Here is a 17,341-nt window from a genome sequence, read left to right as displayed (position 1 = left end):
AGGCCTACGATAAACTACAGAATCAGGCAAATGCAGCACAAAATTGCACTTTGTGGATTTCAAAATCCACCCCTCAACACCCAGGGGAAGTAAACTATATCGGGTAAAAACACACGTCAACGTGACGAAGTGAGCTAAGGTTGAAGTAGCCGGTCCTTAGCAACTTTAGCTTTAGCCTAGCTTTGATTTCCACATGCCGGTTGATAAAACAGTGAGTTTGCGATCGGGTGGGTTTTTCGTAAGAATTGCGACAAAATGTGGGAATAGACACGTAGGGAATGTTACCTGGACAAGTTGATGATGTGTGGAGGTTATCTCATCGGCGTGACATCAGTTGGGCAAAGTGGAAGGCGCAGGAACGCGCATGAAGTGAACACCATGTTGACTCAGAGCGACATTAGACACGTGTGAAGTAGGGCCAAGCCCACAATGCAAAGCGAGTATTATATACAACTAGTATACATTGCGTGTTGAATTAGACTTCATTGACACTTAGTTGAAATGAACGGGGACATATTGATGAAAATTTTAGCGTTTTTGCGTGTTTGAAGAGTTAAAAGATGTGGCAGCGGTGGGATTCGAACCCACGCCTCCGGAGAGACTGGAGCCTTAATCCAGCGCCTTAGACCGCTCGGCCACGCTACCTTGTGGCTACGATGAGAGCTATTTTGTGTTCAAGAACTCAGCTTTACAAATAGAATATTAATTAAAATCCTATTGAAATTGAATATTATGCACACTGCACCACCTCAACTGTCTCGTAGTCTAGAGGTTGATTTTAAGAGAAATAATGACATGTATACCTGATAGCATGAATTATTTTTAATTTTCAGCATTATTTATGGTTGAAAATATACGGATCAGACCCCAAGTTCAAAGAATCAATGAGGACATCCTATTAAATTTTACAAAACATAAGCAGTGAGGTTATACGCATAAAAATCAAAGCAAACATTTTTTTGAGTTTTTCTGTAAACTTTTCTTAAAGCATACACTCATTTGAAATGTTAGGTAAACAATAGATTTTTTTGGCTCCACAGACCACATTCAAAACAAACTCCTATAGGAGTAGCAACTCGTTAAAAAATAGAGAATCTGGCACAGAAAACTTGATTCAGCTTAAGACACTGGAAGGCTTGGACATGCAAACATGCAAAGCACCATTAGCTCTATTTATGTATAAAAAAAGATGTAAACGCCACTCGTCTAGGGACACTTGAAGGTCTTTTTTAGAGGTAAAGATGAAGTTATTCTTCCATCAGCGCCCATGCCTCTTCAGCTTTCATGTAGTACTGATTCGCCGAGCGTCCTTTCATGGCCTCCATGGCAGCTTCTGCTGCTTCGGTAAACAGGTCACCTACACAGAAGTTCAAATTTACTTTAAAAGTCTTTAAAAAGGTAACAGATCATTTTTGGGTCAAAACTCCACTCCAAAAAGTCCCAGAAAATACTTTATAATGAAAAACAAAACTCCAAAACACATTTTTCCAATCTGCCATGAATTCTGGTTGTGATGTCACAACCAGAATTGCATGCACCAAGTAGACTACTTAAGAAAAATCATCACCTATTTTATTTCTAAGATACTTTATGAATCAAAAGTACATTATTAGGGTCAATATTATAAGGGGTAAGTTAGTCATTCATGCAATAACGGTTATTTACTCACTACAAAACACAAAATAACCAACAAATTGTGAATGTTACTTTGTCGACATCCAGTGGTGAAAAAGAATATAGCAAGTCTTGCAGACATAACACTTGGCCCTCACTGTCATGGATTCTTTACCTGCTTTCTGGGGGTCAGCGGCAAGGTCATACCCCCCCACCAGGAACATCTCGGCCTCTCTGGCCAGCAGGAGGTAGCGAGGCTCATCCTGAATGCCATCAAACTCGCCTCCCTCGTCGTGTTCGACCATGTTTAGCGCCTTATCGTACCAGCGGATAGCCGCCACCCAGTCCTGCTTCCTATTGAGATGTTAAAAAAAAACACGAATTTGATAAAAACAACTTTACAATTCCTATTTTAAGTCCAACTCACCTGTCTGCTGACAGATTAACCCCCGTATCAAAAGCTCGGGCCACAGTGATCATAGAAGATCGGTCGCCCGCTTCGGCAGCCATGAGGAGATATTTAAAGCCTTTCATTTTGTTTCCAGCATTTTCCTGAAAGACGACATGACGACTCAGACATCGGGATGATCTTTCCTGGAAAGATTTACCTCTAGGGTCATGTCAGGTAGGATATGATGGGGCAGCTGTAGGCAACACTGTCCAATGGCTACGATGGCCTCCAGCTCGCCACATTGCGCCGCTCGTTCTAAGTGAAACGCAGCCGATTCTTCATCCCACTGCTCGTCTTTCTCGCAGAAACGTCCAGCTTCGTGGTAGCGCACCATGGCTAGGTGCACCTGAATTGTTCAAAAATTGTGAAAATGTTTGCTAGGACGTGTACTTGAGTTTTTTCTTGTTCTTACCTTCCCCAGGATGGACTGCCCGAGTCGCTTTTGCATGAGAGAATCGAGTCGTTCGATTTCGGTAGCCACGCAGGAAGATCTGTGTACGTGAGCTCGGGATGAGTGGAAGAAACTCCATTTTTCTTCGGTTAGCTGGGAAGGAAAAAATATGGTGTTAGCATCTAGGAAACAAGCTAACTTCTGATTATGTTGACGGAAAGCAAAAAAAGCACACGCACACACAGTGGGTTGATTTGCCTTGGATTTTTTGATATGATGCAAGGACAAAAGCTTTAGGATTAAGTACCTAACAAGCAATATGCCCATAAAAAATGATTCATGTCGACCAATTCCCATCAAGCTGCAACTTCCTAACTTATCGATTTCTACGACCCAAAACTTTTGTCCATTGGTGATGATTAGATGGATTAAATATGGCAGAACGACGTCTCATTTGTAGCTTTACCCGTCTGACACTGTCCTCGTCCGACTCGGAATAATGTCTTTGGTAGCGGTGGCGAGCCTATAGCGTGTCGGGATAGAACATGCATCATCAAAGTACTACAAAAAATACACATTACAGAATTGGAGGACATTTTGCCTTTTGTTTATTAATATGGTAATAAACTGGCTAGTTTGGCTAAGCTAACAGGTCTAAATGTGTTTACCCTACATGATATAATACTTTAGGAATATACAAATAAACATATTTAGTATTCAGACTATTTACCCCATCCGCCTGGTCATTGGGGTCCCCTTCACTCCTCCTCTCGCTGGGGTATCCGCTATCCCCCCCGCTGTCCGACTCCTACATAAACAGACCCACAAAAAAGTGACATTTCAGCTGGTTGAACTATGACCTCACCCACTCAAAAAGTTCCATTCCGTACCCTGTGTTCCCCTGCATTTTCGTGTTCATGCATCCCGGTAAAAGATAAACCTGTAATGAAACAATACTAAGTAATCTGGCAACCTCCAAGACGAAAACAAACATAGAATGACATCACTATTTTTTATTGAGTTTGCATACGTACCAACTGGAGACCTAGCCATGACGAATGGCGCCACCAGTGGAGAACACGGCATGGAATCGGCGTCACTCATGCTCTCGTCCACCGACGACGTCTCGGACATGCGAGACAGCTGCGGCGGCGCCCGGCTCCCGGATATGGTGCGCACGCGGGGGGAGCCGCACTGCTCCTCGCAGCCCCTCAGCACCGTCTTGGCCGATTTCTATCATGGAGAAGAAGAAAACCTTTCAAAATATGTCATATTTTCCGCCCTATAGGATGCAAATAAGACTATATTGGCTAAACATTATATGAAATTCCAAAAATGTCAGGCTCTAGAGGTGACTGTGTAGTTCCCTTTAAAAAGAGTGCTAAATTAATTAAATTTAGAAAAAAGCAGCATACTTTCATAGAGTATGAATGGGCTACAAATTGCCTTTCAGGCAGAACCTGGAATGGACACTGCCTGGGTGCCGTATGTTTGACACCACTTGTCATTTACTACAACAGGGGTGAGCAAGGCAGTCCTCAAGAGCCACAGCGTTTCGTTCCAAGAAAGACGGGGGTTGGGCTGACACCTGAATGCCATTCACTGATTGCACTGGTTGGACATTAGTATTGTGGAAAGGTTTCCTCTTTTGAAACCCTGCACCCACTGTGGACCTTAATGGAATAGTTTGAATATAGAATCATAAAAAATAAAAAAAATAGAGATGACAATAAGGGCTGGCTCTAGAGGTGACTGTGTTGTTTAGTCAAAAAAATAGTGCTAAATTAACCAAAGCACCTTTTATCAACTAATCACTACTATTATTATTAATACTACTACAACTCCATGTAGTGCCTTTTTTTGCTCCAAGATCGACTTTTCAATGAGCCAATCGCGATCTACTTAGAATTTAGGGGCAGGGCAAGGCAGCGGTCCTCCAAGCCAAGTGTAGCTTTTCCTTCCACGGACACAAAGTTGAACCAGCGGGGGTTGGTCTGACTTGAGCACCTGAGTGCAATCCACTGATTGCACTCGCAGGACACTAGTATTGTAGAAAGGTTTTCTCTTTTGAAACCCTGCACCCACTGTGGACCTTAATGGAATACTTTGAATCTAGAATCACCAAAACAAAATCATTTTTAGGGATAACAATAAGGGCTGGCTCTAGAGGTGACTGTGTAATACCCTTAAAAAAAAGAGTAGAAAATGAACCAAAAGCACCTTTCCTCTTCATATCTGGAACTCAAAATCAATTAGAATATAACCTGAAACATAAGTATATATATCATAACCCTAAATAAATCAAACAACTAACCACTACTATTATTATTAATACTACTACAACTCCATGTAGTGCTTTTTTTTGCCCCTTTTCAATGAGCCAATCGCAATCTACTTAGAATTTAGGGGTGGGGCAAGGCAGCGGTCCTCCAAGCCAAGTGTAGCTTTTCCTTCCACGGACGCAAAGTTGAACCAGCGGGGGTTGGTCTGACTTGAGCACCTGAGTGCAATCCACTGATTGCACTCGCAGGACACTAGTATTGTGGAAAGGTTTCCTCTTTTGAAACCCTGCACCCACTGTGGCCCTTGATGGAATACTTTGAATCTAGAATCACCAAAAAAATAATCATTTTTATGGATAACAATAAGGGCTGGCTCTAGAGGTGACTGTGTAATTCCCTTTAAAAAAAAAAAAAAAAAAGAGTACTAAATGAACCAAAAGCACCTTTTCTCTTCATATCTGGAACTCAAAATCAATTAGAATATAACCTGAAACATAAGTAGATAGATCATAACCGTAAATAAATTAAACAACAAACCACTACTATTATTATTGATACTACTACAACTCCATGTAGTGCTTTTTTTTGCTCCTTTTCAATGAGCCAATCACAATCTACTTAGAATTTAGGGGCGGGGCAAAGCAGCAGTCCTCCAGACCAAGTGAAGCTTTTCCTTCCACGGCCACAAAGTTGAACCAGCGGGGGTTGGGCAGAATTGAGCACCTGACTGCAATCCACTGATTGCACATACCCGCCACTTTTGTGCATTAGTATCACACATGAAATACTACAGGGGTGCGCAAATATTTTTGGTTAATATAATCTTTTGCGCCTTATATACAAAAAAATAATTTGATCATAGGCTATTTATTGTAGCTGCGCTTTATAGTGCAAACAATACACAATCAATTTGGGAAGTTTTAACAAGATTTAATTATATGTTACCTACCAAGAGTTTGTTGGTACAGTCCAGCTGCTGTCTCTCGGCCGGGGACAAATCAAACGGCGTCAGGCCCATGCTCTTGCAGATTTTGTTGCACAAGTGCGAGTGGAAGAAAAGTGCCATGCCTCGAACGCCTAGTGACAAAAAAATATTAAATTATTATTGAAAATTATAGTTTCTCTATGCATGACTATGCAGAAAAAAGTTAGTCAAAATAATGATAAAAGAATGCATACCCAGGTTTCCATCTCCAAAATCAGTTCCTTTTTCTGTGTGAATCTGGGGGTCGGTGTAAAGGTCACCCACGCCCTGGATGTCAACCACAATCAGCTGGTGGCCCGAACGCTCGAAACTGAAGTGGCTGAATGCCTAAAGGGGGAAAAACAGTTAATATACTATAATAATATATGTTAATGCACACACAAATAGACTTAGGGACCGTTTTTTCCCCACAGCTATTTTGACTCTAAACTTTTATTAGCACGACACACAACCCCTTCTGTGCAATATCTTAGATTGTTAGGACGTGACTTTTTATATTTTTATATGACTTATTCATGTTTTTTTATTTTTTTCCTCTTTATAATTTGGCTTGTGCGACTTATAGTCCATAAAATACGGTCACTATCTGCATAAAAAAATGGTAAAAGATCTTACCTGTGGCGTCAGCCTGATGTTGTCGTCCCTTACGAATCCCGAGTTGGAGTTATACTTGATGTACTTTCCCTCGATGTAATGCTCCAGATGGAAGAGCGGCTTTCCGGGCCTTTGGCTCAACTCCACCACACACATCTGCATGATGTCCACCTGACCGGCGCGTTTCCCAGGGTTACGAGCGGTCCAAGGTGGCGCCGGTCCGTCTTTCTCCGCGATACCTGTTTGGGGGGCCTGTGGCGGTTGAATTCCTCCCCCCACAGTTTGGCCTCCATCTGTAAGCGGACGTCCTCAAAGTAGACACTTGGCTCCACCGTCTCCATGTAGCGCTTGGCCACGTAGTTGGACGCCGATTTCCAGTTGCTGCTGTGCGAGAAGCTGGACAGCTTTTTCCTAAAAAGGACATTTGAAAGTGCAGATGCCCCTTGTCGTAAATGGCAGTGAAATATAATCACTTGCTATAGCAATGAATGAGTTGAGATACAAAATGATCCTTAAATATACATAAACATTATATTTTACAATATTTCCATATTTACACTATTCAAACAAACCTCGCAGTCAAACAAAATGTAAATTTTGACCAATTAGAAGTCAAATAGCTTAATTTTTCTGCTTCATTAAAATCACCCTTTTTGATTATAATGTTGTGATAATTTAGCTTAGTTTAGTTTAGCTTATAGCTCAATTTGTCACATTGAGTGACCAAGTTTATGTAAAAATAGTTGTTATAACCATTTAATGTAACCTTACACAAGTGAATAAAAGGTATTTGTGATGTGTTTTGCTTTTTTTGCTTCATTAAAATCACTCTTTTATGATTATGTTTTGATAGCTTATCTTAGCCTAGCTTAGCTTCCTGGGTATGGAATTCTTAAAATGCTAGTCGGAGTCACTTGGCAAAAGACTTACGTTCTGAAGCACTCCCTCATGGCTCCTCTCCCAAAAGGCTGTGGGAAAGAGATAAAGATAGTTCGCCCTAAATAGAACCCACAGTGCAAAGTTTCAGTCACAAAAAAACTGCTCCTACCTGGGCAGCCATTTTGATGTGGACGTGGTCTTGGCCCCACTCGCCTGTTATAGCATTATACCTACCATACATTCAAAATCATTACATTAATTTCTCTCATGCTCAATAAAATGGGAGTTTAAGATGAACATCCACAGCTAGTTTGAGTATATTGAACATTGTCAATAGCAGGAAAAGACTCCATTTTGTGTCATTTTAGCAACAAGTAGAGGAGAAAGAAGAGTAGTAGTGTAAAATTAGCATGCGAGTAAGCTAGTGCTCACTCTGTTTTGTTTTGGCTCTTTCTCTGTGTGGTTTACATAAGTGAGTGAATGTGAATAGTAAACTCAGCGAAAAAAGAAAAAAAACATCCAGCATTGTGCGTCTGCCAAAGGCGTAACGTGGCGCTACGTGTCTGAGAAGCCAGATGTATACGAGAGTTGAGTTCCCGCAAGCTAGCAAGCTAACAGCTGCTGTTTTTTTACCTACAAAAAATGTTAGCTTCAACGCAGGTTAACTAAAACTGGTCAGTCTGAATTCAAATTCAAGTTTGAGTGGCAAACTAATCAAAGTGGATTGGACGTCTATTGCCGTCAATGGCAATAAATGTTAATACTTGAAATTATTCCCACCTGTAGCGTAAACCCGATTCCGTCTCTTTATCCTCCAGGTGAAACTCGGCCCAAGGGTCGGGCATAGCTTTGGCCTTTTTCACCGCGTTTATCCACGACTCCTGGAGCAAGAAATCAAATTAAAATAGGAAAAACTGGCCCCACTAAGCTCATAAAAATGTAAAATATGTTTTTCCCATCTGCAAAAATGTTATTTTATGTTAAACTTTCCCCAAACAAACCTATACCTAACATATGTAATTTAAAAAAAACTTTAGAGACACGCTAATAAAATACCACAAGCAGAAAAAAAAATGCGGGCCGGATCTGAAACCCCTGGCGGACCATTTCTGGCCCGCGGGCCGCACCTTTGTCACCCCTGGTTTTCAGGTTAACAGTCCAAAACAGTGGAGGTAGTGAAAGGGGCGGGGTTATAGCATAATAATTAAAATGGTAAAACATACCCGTGCACTCTCAGACAAAACCTGGTACGAACCTTCCGCCAAATGCTCACTTTGATTCTAAGTGGGAGAAGGTCAAGAAAGCCACTTTTTGTTAGCATAGCGCACGATAACATGTCGTTAATGACAGAAAAGACAAATACAAGCGCTGACAACATGTGCAAAATTTAAAATGAAATTGTGAGAGATTGTTTGGGAACTGTAGGCCATACCTGGTATGAGAAGTTGCTCTTGGGCAAAGAGTCGGACAGCTGGCGGTTGTTGGCTAGATTCTGCATGTAGTGGCAGATCTCACGGGCGGGGTCGTCCAAGATGGAGCAGGAGAAGGCCTCGTCGTCTTCGTCGTCGTCGTCATTGTCGGTGAGGGAGGAGACGCGCTGCTTGGGCGGATTTCTGTGCACGGAGGGTCGGGTGCCGCTGCCCTCGTTGTCCATGCTAAACATTAGCTCGTCCTCCATAGCGTCGACTGCTTCTAGAAAATGACAATTATGGGGTCATTGACCTCAGATTGAACAGGATTTACTTATTTTAATGAACCTGGGGAATGCTGGCGGTGAATAATGATATTTTAGTGGAAGTGAAAGTCTCGGTGGTGAGAGTTTGTTCAAAACTCCTTGACTCTTTGACAATGCCAGTGAATAAAGCTGAGTTTTGAACATCAACCACAACATTCCGGAGCATAAATACTGCTCACTACTCAACGTGTTTACCATTCTGCACGCTGATTCTGCATGTTTTTTTTCCTGCAGAGGAGGACCCCACTTGTCATGGGGGAGTTATATTAAATTGCACACACCACCTGCTTCCATAATAGCAAACAAGCTATAACCGTCAACATATGCTATGCATGCATTAAAATGAAGCTAGCAAACCTGTCTCTTGACACTGAGTGGCAGGAGTGTAAACAAACGTTCTCCTCTTGTTTTATTGTCGGACAAAACGCCTTGCAGCTGGTTTTGACGTCTGCTCGTGGATAGTTTGACAGTTCTTCGCCTCTCCAGCGAGCCCTGCGGGTCCCGAAGGCAAGCGGTTTGAAGGGAGGGTTTAGTATCGTGTCGGCTCCGCCAGCCGCCACACCGAATCGGTCCGTTTGCACGTAATACGACCAGTAGTGTTCGGTGGAAGCCCCGCCCGGCGTGGACTGCCGCCTTCCAGCCTGTCGGAAATGGCAATGTCAATGTTTCACGATGAGCCCCTAGATGTTGGAGTGAAAATAAAAGCCCCTGAATGTTGGAGTAAAAATACACAACAGTTGAATTGACAAAAAGCAATAATAAAGTCTTCACATTTTAATGCTTAGTAATGATTTTAAACACCTGCAATTGTAACTATATAAATAAATCACAATGCAGAAGAAGTGTATTTGAATGCACCTCCTTGCACTTGAACGAAAGTAAGCGTTTACAGCAATATTGGACGACTTCAAAGACATTCTTGAGGAACAGCTTGTCAGAAATCTTATACTTAAAAGTGATGTCCTTTCCCCATATTGTCATTTTTTTATCAAGTAAATTGTCTGCCTTTCTCATAGGTTATCTTCTCCTCAATGTATGTCGCTTGTGTAATAGCTCTGTGGCTAAATACGTCGCTTTCGCAGATTGAGTCTCACGGTAGCGTGGCCGAGTGGTCTAAGGCGCTGGATTTAGGCTCCAGTCATTTCGATGGCGTGGGTTCGAATCCCACCGCTGCCAGATCATTTTGAAAGATATTTTTTTTCCCAAACTGGGCATTCAAAACTAAGCTTATATTTACCATAAACGTATCCAAACGATAGCAGCGTAGCTATTATCCTTAATTTTTATAGATCCAATATTGAAACCAAGATAATAAAAAGAATGCAATTCTATATATTTTAATTAGTTTGTCTCATTCAACAGCCTAATTCATTCATTGTAATATGTAAATATTTGAAAAACCATCTTTAAAACCGTTTCCATTATTAAAATAAATTAATCCAAAATGTATGAAATTCCTATAAGATACTTATAGTGTGATATAGATGATTAGTCCATTTACTGCTTATTTTCTAAACATTGACGGGCGACAAGCTGCATTTTCTGAATGGCCATCTGTGTGTCTTCCGGCGATATCCCAAGATGCCACACAGCTCTCACCGAGTTGCCAAAATGAGGGTACATGAGTACTCGTACCCCTTGGCCCAGTTCCTCCTCCTCCCCTTGACCCACTTGGGCCATACGTTCACAGAAATCCACTGGATTCAAGGCAGGTTCTCGGACTTGGAAGCGCAGGATATTTGTCTCCACGGCCTTTAAATCCACGGCAAACAGCGACGGCTCGTAGGCGAGCAAGGCTTTTAATATTCAAGACCGGACAAGTGGTTAATAATGGTGATGCATGGCCATTGTGGGCGGGACCTCACCTCGAGCAAAGGTCTTGGCGTTGTCGTGATCTTCTTGTAGTCTTTCCACCATCTCCAGCAGAGATATTTTACCCGCTCCTGCGAGTATGCCGGCTTGCCGCATTCCGCCGCCCAGAGCTTTGCGGCACCTCACCGCTCGGGAAATGAAATCTCTGGGGCCGGCTAGCACGCTTCCCACTGGGGCACCAAGTCCCTAAACAAAGAAAAAACGTATTACTATAACATAATAATCACATTATATCATGATAACATACCCTAATTAGCAGTAAAACATAAAATCATCGTGTTGAGTTGTGAAAATTTGTATAGGAATAAATATTATTTCTTGTCAAATTTGGCATTGTGGAATTAAATTTTGTGCATAATGAAACATCCCACCTTGGAAAGGCACACACTAACAGTGTGCGTGTACTGCAATATGTCTGCCGCCGACACGCCTAGCGCCACAGCGGCGTTCATCAGACGGGCGCCATCCATGTGTACTGAAAGGCCGTGTTTATCGGCGAGAGATCGGACCTTTGGAGAAGAGGAGCTCATTAGGTCAGGGTCAATATCTATAATACAATAATAGCAATATATAATAGCATTGTGAAATATTTGTAAACAGCATTTCCAGTAGCTACCACTAGAAGGCACTGTATACAAAATGCAATTGTTCAACATTATTTCTTGCATTACTTTTATCGGTCTTAAAATATCAGATCAATATGAGCTAAGCAATTCTTGAAAAAAATCGAATCTGAATCTGGACATTTTTATGTAAAATGTGGAAAATTGACGTCCTTACGTCCTGCAAGAAGCGTAGCGGAAGGACACGTCCTCCCTGAATATTGTGTGTATTCTCTACACAGATGAGACGCGAGCGAGGGTAGTGAGGGTCCGGGTAGCCATGGCGGATCTTGGACTCCAGCTCCTTCAGGTCCATGGTGCCGTCCGGGAGGTTTGCGGCTGTAGTGGCATGGACGCCCGCCAACTGCGTAAACGTCAATGTGAAACCCAGGTGGAGCACAATGGGAAATGTTGACAGAAAAAAATTGAGTTTCCATTTAACCTGTGCGCTGCCTCCTTGCTCGTAGATGTGTAGATGGGAGAGGTCGCCAACGATCATCTCGTCGCCGCGCTCCCTGCAGTGGACCATCACTGTTGTGATCAAGATAGGATGTTTCTTGAATTTTAGCTGAGGAAAAGGCGGGTAAAATGATTGAATTGACCTGCAATGAGGTTGCTCATGGTTCCCGTGGGGACAAACAGGGCTGCCTCCATCCCGAACATGTCGGCTGCCATCTTTTGCAACTCTGCAAGGAAGAGGAAAATGTTATTTTGAAAATAGGAAAGTTCCTATGAAAAAGGGAAAATGATTTTATGAAAAAAAAGTATTCGAGAAAAATATTCATCCAGGAGTTTCACAAATTCTTACTATACAAGTTAAAGTTATCAAATCTAATTTCAAAAGTTAAAATGAAGTACTATTTAATCTAACTTTTGAATGACGTCACTAAAAAATACACATAGAAGTTTCTATATTGAAACTAAACTGCCTGACTAAAATAAAAAAATAACATCTTTAAAACTCACTTTATAAATACAGTCGTGTGTATTAAATAAAACATGAATACTACAACTACTGCGTAGCTCTGTATTTTTGTTAAAACGACGTTAAAAGAATGCATAACTTGATATAACTAGGTTATAGTGTTAGCTAATTAGCTAACTGTAAGTGGCTAGTATTGGAGACTACCGTTGACAGTGGGGTCCTCCCCCATGACATCGTCCCCGACTTGGGCCTCGGCCATGGCCCGACGCATCGCCGCTCCGGGTTTGGTCACCGTGTCACTGCGGAGGTCCACGACCCAGACGTGAGCACCCTGCCCCGGCTCGGAGATGATCGACCCCCCGCTCTTGTAATAATGTCGTTTACCGGCATGTCGTTGAATAAAGACGAGGGTCCGAAAATGGAACTTGGAAGCCAATGTTCTAAGGGACATATTTTCAAAGAATACATCCAAGTGCTTGCGTTTTGAATTGAACTTTAGATCGATTAAATCGATAATCATTGACTGGCCCTGCCTGGGGGCAGGTTTTTTAATGGATGACCGAATAGCCAGTAAAAACTATAATGATCAATATGTCCACTGGGTGCCGCTAGACTGGCATAACAATGTGTAATTAAAAAGGAACTAAAACGTAATTATAGTAACATTTGAGCAAACTATAATTACAGTACCGTTATCACATACTACTTGCATTATTTATCTTTACTTAACAAAACAATATTAAACAGCCTATAAGCAGCATTACAATTATATTTCTAGTATACTAAATACAACACTTTGTACATTCTAATATACAAATTATTATTTAAGGAAGGATATCAAACATATATGAAACCAAAAGATCATGTTATTACTCACCATTTTGTCTTTTTTTCAATATATGAGAAGCCATGAAGGATGAAGGCTCACCAACAGTTAATGTGTCCAAACTCACCTTGTTATGGACAAAAGAAAGTAAAGTAAAAGTAAAATAAGACATAAAACGTAAAGTAACGAGCCATTCAAGATTGACAAAACCAGTTAGTTGATATTTTACCACGTATATGCTATCAAAGAGACAGAACGTAGACATATTACTGTATAGACATCCATAAACATTGAGCTGCTATGGTGGTATGTGATTGAGCTAGCAAGCTAGCTCGATAGCACAGTCGTTCGCATTGAGCTAGCTAACTAGCTAGCTAGCTCAAGCAAATATACCACCATAGCAGCTCAATGCTCGGTAGCTAGCATTTTGAATTACAGTGAACAAAAGCAACGACTTAAACTTAAAAACGGGATACTTATCATTCGTAAACATAAGATATTTCAACATATTTTTCTTCCACTGTCAATATTTTGATTATATTTGAACATGACAGGTGAAGATCCACAATGGCGTCCCTTGACGAGCCGCATCTGACAAACACGCAGACGAAACCCTCGTCTGCTAAACGTGTCAAAATATCCGACGATGTGGGATTGGCGAATCCACTGGGTCAAATTACAGTCTCAAAACCACACCCGCACACAAATACACACCCAAATACACACACTTCCCACTCTTGTGAGATTGTAATCACTTGATAAAAGTGTGTGTGTGTATGTGTGTGTGTTGACGATGCCAGTAAGGGAGTCTGCTTGTAATGCGACGGCCCTTTCCAGCCGCGTGACGCTCACGCGCTCGCCGCCGCAGCGCCTTTCACGGGAAAATATTGAATAAGGCAGAAATGAAGCGGGAGAGAAATATTGACTCCGTTCTGGGAAGAAGCAGCGATGAGACGGCAATGTCTTTGCAATAACCATAAAGTCTGCCGGGGGGCCTGAAATAAAGCCCACCCTTCGTTTCCCAAAAGCGAGTGTTTATGGGAAGTCCAAAAAAAAATGGATGCATTTTTCCTGTTGATTTTTAATCACTTTCCTTTTTATTTGAGGGTATTTTTTGGTGTTTTTAAATCAAATTTAAATCTCTGTCAATGGTAGACAATAACATGACACGCCCCTTTTTAGTGAAAAAGTTACTAGTAGGATGTTAAATCAAAATAACTTTTTGATAAACAAAATCACGTTCCACCCACTCATTGAGCAAATTCATTCAAAATAAATAGCCGAGTTACGCAATGGACTCGATGAAGGTTGCATCACAGCGCAGCTCATTTGCATAATTGCGTTCCATGGAATCCTCGAAGCCTTTTTCCCGCAACTCTACTTCTGGATGAAGAAGAAGCCCTCCAGGGCAACTCCGCCAATCCTCTTCCCTGAAGTCAGGTGAACCCGACCCTCCATTATAAAAAGTCCTCCCACGCTCGGTCACCTGACCCAGTCACCCCCATATCCCCCGGCGAGGAAGTCACATGACTTCTCCGAAGTTGAACCCTATAAACGAGGGCCCCCCGTTTTTATTTAACGGGAACGCCGAACGTGGCCTGCTTATTAATGCGGGAGAAAGTGGGGGGGTCCGACTGGGAAGCGTTCCCAGCAGGGCCGTCCGTTTTCATCCAGTCTGAAGAACGTGGGGGTCAAAGTTCACGGATGTCGAGTTTGGCGAAGAAAAAAGTTCACCTAAAAACTACACACGCAAAAAAAATGAATGAAAAGTCTGCATTAATGATACTAGCTAGCTTCCTGCTAATACAGATGGAAAAAGCCATAGACTGGCTCGCGAAACTAGCACAATAATGAATTCAAAATTAGCATTTCATAATCCTATTTTTAATAAATGGCTGTATTCATGAAATATTAATATATAAACAGTTGAATGATTAACAAATTACCTCATTATGCATTTATATAGATTTAGTAATTCATATATTTAATATCTTGGTTAGTTATGATTATAAATTAGCCAGTTTTAGCTATTAGCTAACGTTTACATTTTACTGATGTGAAGTGAATGCAGTATTGTTATTTTTCAGGGAATTTTTATCACATATTTTCATTTTTAACTACGCCAAACAATGCTATGTTTTCGATTAAAGCAGATTTATGCCTTTTTTTCCTTTTTTATTAGCATTTTAGCATTTCCTTGACTTTGCAGGTCGGCCTAGTCTATACGTACGTGCGTGCTTAGCATATGTTTTTTATTGATCCCCTTTCGCTATTACACCCCCCCCCCCCCCCCCCCCCCTTGCTGCCTTGATTTGGCGCAGGCGGCGATGGCGCTGAAGGAATGATGGAATGCTCGGCGGCTAAACGCGGGCCTTCCTGGAAGGAGCTCCGGCTTTATCAGAAGCGGCTGTGACAATACTGGCCGATGGGCCCAAACTCCCTTTCCTATAAGCGCCCATCGGCCGAGGAAAAAGCCTTCCTGGAAGGAACAATCAGCAAAGCCTCTTCCTGGAAGAGAGCCGCCGGGGCGCTTGATCGGAGATCCCCCCACCCCCCCACCCCCATCTTCCCTCCCATCCCCCCTCCATCCCCCGCCTTGCATATTCAGCTGCGTGGGAGATGGACTTTTCCCAAACAATGTCAACATCCAGCATTCGTGGCACGAGCCGCTTCAGAGGGGGTGCTGGAGACAACATTGAGTACTTGGAATTTCTTGTCAGACATTTTTTTGTGATGGGCACCATGTATTGCTTGCCAGCCTCTTTTTATTTATTTATTTTTTTACATTTTTTATGATGAGCATCCTGAATTGCTTGTCAGACACATATGTATTATTATTATTATTATTATTTTATTTTTATAATTAGGACCCTGAATTTATGCCAACTTTTTATTTTATTTTGGGCCCCCTGAATTGCTTCCTAGCCACTCTTTTATGAGTTTTAGTTTTAATCTGGATTAAATTTCATTATTTTTATGCATACACCCCATACAAAACATAACAATGCAAAAGAAAAATATCCCAAAAAGTGACCCATCAACAACAAAGCCTTGAAAATCAAACCATCATAAACACCTGGGTCACATGACCTGGGCAGGTGAATCCACAGTTCAACTTAATTAACCCTCAATTAACAGCAACCATAAACCCCCCAACATAAACAACCAACCCCTAAAAGGCCAAAGACAGCCTTGTCTTAACTCGCCCTTCAAAGTCTGACCTTGCGTAACAACTTACTGTTACGACAAAGGCTTGACTTTAAGAGTCACTTCCATGTGTGTAACATGCCATTGAGCAGTCCTGTTGGGGGAGGGTTGAGGGTTCAATGCCAGGAACGCACATCACATTTGACATCATTTCTCCGCAATGAAGGGCCTTTTTTTGCGTCACTAAAAAAAATGTATTCTTTCTCCACTCTAAGTCCCCCCCCCTCCTTCCCTTTTCTCTCTCTCTCCGTCTCTCACACACACATAGACTCACACACACATAGACTCACACGCACATAGACACACACACACACATAGACACACACACACACGCTAACACCAGGCAAGCCGTAAAAACACAACTCAATTAAAGTGCCTCTTTCCTGGAAGCCAGTCACACAAAGAACACTAGGTATGCAGGGAATGGGAAGCGCCGGCTGGCCCGCTCCCCAGCCAATGTGTCACTTTTCTCCATGCGCTTCCCTTTTATACCTTCACGGTAAACGTTTTACGTAAATCTCCAGTGCGTCGATCTTTCGCATATTTGACCTGGCGTACGTGCGTGGAAAGGGGGATTTTACAAGTTTATATTGGCCCACCAGAAATTATTAAATGGGATGGAATATGGCCCACATCAGAAGCTTGAGTGTGTCAAAGTGGCGGCCCGCGGGCCAAATTTGGCCCGTTGCATCATTTTGTGTGGCCCGGGAAAGTAAATAATGAGTGCCAACTTTCTGTTTTAGGATTAAGTTAAAATGAAGTGTATAGATGTATATTAAATTTTCTGATTTTCACAATTTTAAAACAATATTTGTCATATTTTTAATCAAACTTTCTGTGTTTTTAGTTCAAAAATCATTGTAAAATCTAAAAATATATTTTAAAAAAAACTAAAATAAACATTGTTTTAGATCTATAAAAAAACTGAATATTCAGGGCTTTTAATCCATTTATAAAAAAAAATCTAAATATTATATC

General features: G+C 41.7%; 2 protein-coding genes and 2 non-coding genes across 8 annotated transcripts; 1 reads left to right on the top strand and 3 right to left on the bottom strand.

The window, feature by feature from the left end:
- Positions 1-563: 563 nt before the first annotated feature.
- trnal-aag (transfer RNA leucine (anticodon AAG)) lies at positions 564-645 on the bottom strand. The gene has a single exon. It is a non-coding gene; the product is annotated as a tRNA-Leu (tRNA).
- A 162-nt stretch (positions 646-807) lies between these two features.
- Positions 808-9,569, bottom strand: eef2k (eukaryotic elongation factor 2 kinase). Of its 5 annotated transcripts, none has more exons than XM_077739596.1 (19): positions 9,289-9,569; positions 8,629-8,885; positions 8,420-8,476; positions 7,977-8,077; positions 7,366-7,426; positions 7,248-7,285; positions 6,557-6,728; positions 6,339-6,488; positions 5,918-6,050; positions 5,688-5,815; positions 3,491-3,689; positions 3,347-3,396; positions 3,187-3,264; positions 2,923-2,979; positions 2,478-2,609; positions 2,223-2,411; positions 2,042-2,166; positions 1,790-1,968; positions 808-1,357 (listed from the first exon to the last, which is right to left on the bottom strand). In XM_077739596.1, exons 2-19 carry the CDS (start codon positions 8,872-8,874, stop codon positions 1,248-1,250), a joined length of 2,205 nt encoding a protein of 734 aa, XP_077595722.1. In that variant the 5' UTR covers positions 8,875-8,885; positions 9,289-9,569; the 3' UTR covers positions 808-1,247. The 5 variants fall into 5 exon arrangements, with proteins under 5 accessions (XP_077595722.1, XP_077595721.1, XP_077595724.1 ...); XM_077739595.1 differs by having other exon boundaries at positions 8,629-8,888; positions 9,289-9,568; XM_077739598.1 differs by lacking the exon at positions 8,420-8,476 and having other exon boundaries at positions 8,629-8,888.
- A 456-nt stretch (positions 9,570-10,025) lies between these two features.
- Positions 10,026-10,107, top strand: trnal-uag (transfer RNA leucine (anticodon UAG)). The gene has a single exon. It is a non-coding gene; the product is annotated as a tRNA-Leu (tRNA).
- Positions 10,108-10,252: 145 nt separating this feature from the next.
- On the bottom strand, positions 10,253-12,979 carry tha1 (threonine aldolase 1). Its single transcript, XM_077739060.1, has 7 exons — positions 12,535-12,979; positions 12,008-12,091; positions 11,848-11,936; positions 11,584-11,769; positions 11,175-11,312; positions 10,797-10,989; positions 10,253-10,727 (listed from the first exon to the last, which is right to left on the bottom strand). The coding sequence occupies exons 1-7, from the start codon at positions 12,848-12,850 to the stop codon at positions 10,429-10,431; spliced, it is 1,305 nt and encodes a 434-aa protein (XP_077595186.1). The 5' UTR covers positions 12,851-12,979; the 3' UTR covers positions 10,253-10,428.
- Positions 12,980-17,341: the final 4,362 nt, after the last annotated feature.

This window comes from Stigmatopora nigra, chromosome 18 (genome assembly GCF_051989575.1).
Source record: "Stigmatopora nigra isolate UIUO_SnigA chromosome 18, RoL_Snig_1.1, whole genome shotgun sequence".
Taxonomy (NCBI): domain Eukaryota; kingdom Metazoa; phylum Chordata; class Actinopteri; order Syngnathiformes; family Syngnathidae; genus Stigmatopora; species Stigmatopora nigra.
This window is presented reverse-complemented; position numbering and strand designations above follow the sequence as displayed.